This window comes from Fukomys damarensis, unplaced genomic scaffold, assembly GCF_012274545.1.
Source record: "Fukomys damarensis isolate Sample0158 unplaced genomic scaffold, DMR_v1.0_HiC HiC_scaffold_15, whole genome shotgun sequence".
Lineage (NCBI taxonomy): Eukaryota > Metazoa > Chordata > Mammalia > Rodentia > Bathyergidae > Fukomys > Fukomys damarensis.
In genome coordinates this window covers 57472891-57478890 of record NW_022900927.1, presented here as the reverse complement: position 1 = coordinate 57478890, position 6000 = coordinate 57472891, and the positions used below count along the sequence as shown (strand labels likewise).

The window sequence follows — 6000 nt, the reverse complement described above, 5'->3', positions numbered from 1 at the left end:
TTCTTTCTTTTTCTTTTTTTTTTTTTTTTTTTAACCCAGTATCGAACTCTGGACCTTGCACTTGCAAGGCAGGTGGCAGAACCACTGAGCTAAATTCCTGGCCCTGTCTGTTTCCTGCTGAGAGAAAAACCAGTGGGGAGAGATCTACTGCTTCCTTGACCAGGAGTTTCAGGCTTCCCTGCCTTCAGTTAGAACCACTGGGCCAAGACACCTTTGGCTTCTGCAAAACAACTGGTTTGACTACTTCATTTTCTCTCCATTTCCTTTGTGTCCTCCTTCCTTCATCTCTCATTTCCTTTCTCTGCATCCATTTTCCTGTTCTCCTGTCCATTTCACAGATATCATAGGACATATCTACCTTTCTATGTTCAATGCAGCATTATCCACAACAGCTAGGACACCGAATAAACCTGAATGCTCACCGGTGGATGAATGGATAAAGAAAAAGTGGAGTGTGTGTGAAAGTGTTTGCTGTGTGATGGGGAAACACGGTATGTGTTTAAATTTTTAAAATGTATTACAGTAAAAGATATATTGCCATTAACCCGCCTCAAAATGCTTCCCCTCACTTTGAACACACTTTCCAGTGTCTTCAGTTGCATTATTTTGGCTGAAATGTCGGGAAGGCATTCAAACTGTTTACCTTGCATGGTCAATTTGACTTTGGGGGAGTGACAAAGTTGCATAGCACCAGATCCACTGTTTTCAGCAGCCTGGGTTTCCACTGGATGGCACCTGGCAACAGCGTTCACTGTATTTTGTTTTTTAACACACCTCATAGAGACACTCATAGAAGAGGACTTCCAGAACTTTTTCAGAAAGTGGAAAAACTGATGGGATAAGTGTTTCTGAAGCAAAGGGGAGCATTCTGAGGAGGATTAATGACAACATATATCCTGTTATTTGCAACCACATTAACAAACCCAGGGCATTTTGCAAAAGGTAAGAAGCCAGGCACAAAGAGACAAACACAATGATCTCACTTATCTGTGCAATCTAAGAATGGTGAACTCATAGAAGCAGAGAGTAGAAAGGGTGGTTGCCAGGGGATGGGGAAATGTTGGTCAAAGTTGAAGTTAGCGGAGCTGAGCAAGTCCTAGAGAACTACCGTAAAGCATGATGACTATAATCACTAATAATGCATTGCATATTTGAAAATTGCGAAGAAAGTAGACTTTAAATGCTCTCACCACAAAAAAAGTAAGCATTGATGTGATGGATACATTAGGTAGCTCGATTTAATTCTCCCACAACATATAAATATATGAAAACGTCACATTGCACCCCAAACTTACATATAATTAGTATTTGTCAATCAAAAATAAAATTAGGGCCGGGGATTTAGCTCAGCGGTTCAGTGGCCTGCCTTGCAAGCGCAAGGACTCGAGTTCAATCCCCAGTTCCCCCCAACAAAAAAAAGAAAATTAAGCAATCATAACTTAATGGAACAAATTCTAGGAAGTCAGCAAACGTGTGAGAACCCTCAATGAGAGTGGAAATGGTCTGCCCTTCTAGCGGTTTCTCTCCTTCCGAGTGACTACCTCTATGGTGAAAAAGAAAGGGAAGAGAAATTCTGCTTACTCATGGTGTTCAAGCAGTTGTGTGATGTAAGGACACAGCTGGCCAGCACTGCGTCACATATACTTTTGGAGAGTTACTTAACCAGATTCCACCTTGTTTTCCTCATTTGTCAACCAAGCCTACTCACTGCTGCCTTAGAGAATTGTGGTAAGAATTACAGCGCCTAGCATCTAACAGACGCCCAGTGAAGGATAGCGTTAGCATCCTTTATTTTCCTTGTGGCTAAAATGCCCCTCACTACTTGCCTGTGTTATATAATGTACATACACTGTAAGTGTACTTATGCTGTAGCTATTTAATTTCAATAGATATGTATCTCTCAGTTAAAGAAATTAATCAAAATGTTTAGCTGGGTACTGAAATAATGCAGAAAAAAATACCTTCTAAGAAGCATTTAGGTAATATTATGTATAGCCCAGTGGCTGCTGCTAATGTTTTTAAATCAAATTTCAAACTGCATAAGGAGGGTCAGCTATAATTTAAAAAAAAACACTTTGTAATGCCTTTTTCTTTCTTGATATAAACTTAAATAAGCAGTGTTCTTTTGTCCAAAACACTTTGACAGAGGCATCAATGTGTTTTGTCATGACTAAACCCTCTGGAGCATCTGTATTTTTTAGTCAAGAAGATCACTGTTGATGGGGGTGGGGCTAGAAATATTTTCACAGTTCTGACTCCAAGTATCTCTTACCTTTCTGAAAAAGGATTTCAGCCTCCACCTCCCTCTCCTCTACAACCGTTGTCTTACAGAGCCTCAAGGCCACCTCAAAAAGATGAAGAGCAGGAACCCACTTCGAGGAGTCCTTTCTCTTATTGCTGTGATATGCTTGCTTGGCCAGAGTATGTCCTAAAGGAGCACAGTTGGGTGGAAGCAAAACAGTAAAATAAACAATGGTCAAAGCAAGCTTGCAAGTCACCAGACTTCTCTCATCGTACCGGTATCTATTAAGAACCCTGATGGTCCTCACAGTTTTAAGCACCGTAAAAAAGGTTTTAAAGAAACGCAATCATCCATATTTCAGTGAACTACAATAATAACTCTATTTTTGGTAAATTTCCAACCTATTTCTAAGCTGAGAGGTAAACTCCCAAGTCTCTTTCAGCTCTAAAATTTCCTGACACTCATCAAAACAACTTCCACATTCCTACGATGGGGTTATTAGTAGGAAACATGTGGAATATTTGTTACTTTCAATACAATTCACATATATTAATGTACATTAGTTTTTACTCTAGTACATACTACAGTGGTTGTTTGCCATGTATTTCCTTCCCACCCCAACCTGACAGTAAACCTATCATGGACTAGGGCTGCAGGCGATACTGCTTATATCAGCTTAGCATCATCTAATGAAAGGAAAGACTGTTGGATGGGAGAAAGCACTTTTCTTAATCTACCTGCTTCAAAGGCAGGTGTACATTCATTCAACAAATATTTTCTACATGCTTAGGCATGGGATGAAAATGAGAATGGAGAATAATGAAAGCTAAGATTTATTACATACTTCCTTCATGTCGGGAAGCATCTCGTGTCCTTAACATGCCTTACTCATGTGATGCTTACGACGTTGTGGGTACCAGTACTGTGTTCGCTTGACAGGAGATACACAGTGGCTCTGAGAGTAACTTGAAGTAAGTTCTCCAAGTCACACGCAAACAGCAGGGCCATTATTTCAACCCAATCAGTCCGGTCCACACCCACCCCCTAAACTACAATGTTGCACAGCCCCTTAAGAGCAGGGTCAGGGAGCCTAGTGATTAATAGAGAAGAACAGCCAGACAGGCAATCAGAACAGTGCGTGGCTGGGTATGTGGCAAGGAAAATACAGAGTGCGGTGACGGCAGCAGACAACACCACTGGTCCATATCTGGGGAAGGTCAGGGAAAGCGTCCCCAGAACACCTTGTTCAGGCTGACACCCGATGACTACCTCATCACTGGTAACTTGAGGGAGAGAGAGAGAGAGAGAGAGGGAGAGAGACAGAGAGAGGGAGAGAAAGCTGGGGTAAGGAGTAGAAGAAAACAGGAGAATATTACACTGCTTAGATAGTTGGTTCCATACAAGAAAGAAAGGCAGTGTAGGATCCAGAAGAGAGATGTTTGGTTGCAGCTGAAATACTGGGTTCTTGCCAGTCATCAGCCCTACTGTGCCATTTGATGCCTCGAATAATTCTGTAGATGAGCCTCAGTCGTGAGTGTCTTCCTCTGAAGAGTGAGACAGGAGAACTAGAAGATACCTGGGGTCTTTTGGTTCTGGAATTTTTCAGTTTCCATACCATACCCAACAAAGGGTTAAAAAACAACGCTGTTTATAAATCTTTAGTTCAGCAATGTGCCATATGGATGGCAGGATGTGGAGAAACGTTAGTCTTTCTTTCCCTCTCCCTGTCCTTCCCCCACCCTTCTCTGCCTCCAGCAGGGAGAAGTTACTCCAAACCAGGTAGGATGGTAGCGTAGCGCACTCCTGAGGATACTCAGCTGAAGAAGCCGAGTTCCTGCTCCCAGAGACCCCCAGGAGAGTGCGGAGGCCAACCACGGAGCAGGCAGAGTAGCTAACACCCGTAAGGCCCTGCCCCTCTGCCATCACGCATTTCACTCTCCCTTCACCTAATCCCACAACAAGCTGGTGACACAGCTACCGAACCACTGTGCGACAGAGGAAACACACACAGGGAAGTTCGATGACTTGTTCAGGAGAAATAAATGAGCGCTCTCTCTCGAGAGTGCACACACTTAACCCCAACGACTATCAACTGTGATCAGCTCCCAGGCAAGAAGGGAAATAAAAGATACACTATTACCATTTGTCCAATACATCTTCCTCTTTCAATGTATTTCCCATTTTTAAAGCTTCCACATACTGTTTCAATAGCTGTTATTGATGGACGACAAAAGTATCAAATACCTTCATGTTACTGCCGTACATTATAGGCACATATGATACATTTCACTGCTGTATAATATAGTACCAATATATTACAGTAATATTTGCATTGTCTTCTAGACTTTTGTTAAAATCGGAAATGTTGCAGAAATTATTATTTTCTCTCTCTTTACCAACTGGATGATAGGCTCCAACTAGATTTGATGGCAGAGATGGAAAACAGCTCCCAATTATATTCCCAGTCCCTAGTATCATTTTTACACATAAGTGATCTTCAACAGATGTTTGCTACTGAAAGAATGTCGGAAATTTCTTGACCTCTATTTACAAGCAGTGATTTACCTTTCCATCTGAAAAGGGTAGCCCAAGGTAAGGTGATTAGTGGACAAATAAATAACCACGGTACTCATTTATATTTTATAAAAATAATATCAACGTGCCAGAAGATTTTTCAAGTAAAGATTTTTGCAAAGAAAAAAATTTAAGCAGCTCTATTTTTGTGATGCAATCTATACTATAGAGAAAAACTGTCAAGCATGCAAGTCACAAATGAGTTTGTGCTTCATAATATTGAAATGTTCCCTTCGCCAGTAAACATCAATTCTGTGAAAACGAAGTTGTGAAACTAACATTGTTTTGACAGAAAAGCTGCTTTGGGTTTTGTTTTTAAACTCTGTATTTAATATAATATACCAGAAAGCAAGCTGTTCAGCTTCAAATGAGTCTAAAAAACAGCAACAGTATTGTCATTGAGTGGTGACACATCTTCAAGATTAGTAAGTCAGAGAAGCAGAGAATACATTACACAATCTGTACTTTAAGCTCGTGGAAAATCAAACATCCTGATAATGTTAGAAACTGCAGACTGAAAATACAGAAAAAGTAGCTCTGATGAGTGAGGTGGAATTTGAGCTAATGCCATAAATGAGGAAACCTAACAACAGCGAGGAGATAATGAAATTCCTGTCTGATAATGATGACTGTAGTCATGGTATTTATCTAGCTATCCCCCAAAGCCTCACATGCTCAGAGGTGGGGCTTTGGGGAGGTGACTGGATCGTGAGGGGTGATACTCACTACTGGGCTAGTCCGTGGTAAGTCAGTACCTGAATGTGATGTTGGGAAGCAAAGCCCGGTTGGAGGAGATGGGACACTGGGGCGTGGCCTACAAGGGTCCTTTCCCCTTCTCCTCCCTTGACCTCTCTCTGCTTCCTGCCTGCCATGTCATGAGCAATTCTCCTCTGCAATGTCTTCTGCCCTTCTGTCCTGGCTTGGAGCCAGCTGACTATGGACTGAAAACATACAAACCGTGAGCCAAAATAAAATTTTCCTCCTTTAAACTATGGTGCTGGATTGTGTCTCAGCAATAAGATAGTGACTAAGAAATTCATGTAATAACAATGATCTGTATTAATAATGAAAGAGGGCAGCAGAAAGGAGATAAGGGGAAGACACAGGACAGATGATAGCATCAGTGTATCCTTGCTGCCCTTCTTTTCACAATCCAACCCCACCATGATGTCTCTCTGGCCGAA

At 41.5% G+C, this 6000-nt stretch overlaps 1 protein-coding gene across 12 annotated transcripts in view; it reads right to left on the bottom strand.

Moving 5' to 3' along the window:
* Cfap54 (cilia and flagella associated protein 54) overlaps positions 1-6000 on the bottom strand; it is a 267711-nt gene that overhangs the window by 72343 nt on the left and 189368 nt on the right. For 11 of the 12 annotated variants that reach the window (XR_781214.3, XM_033763843.1, XM_010629151.2 and 8 more), the window contains one exon: positions 2273-2428. Coding sequence is in view for 10 of the 12 variants with exons in the window: in XM_033763843.1 (XP_033619734.1) it covers positions 2273-2428 (156 nt within the window). In the remaining 2 variants the exon portion in view is untranslated. Of the gene's footprint in view, positions 1-2272; positions 2429-6000 lie in introns of those variants that run through there. The other variant, XR_781213.1, reaches the window with a different exon arrangement.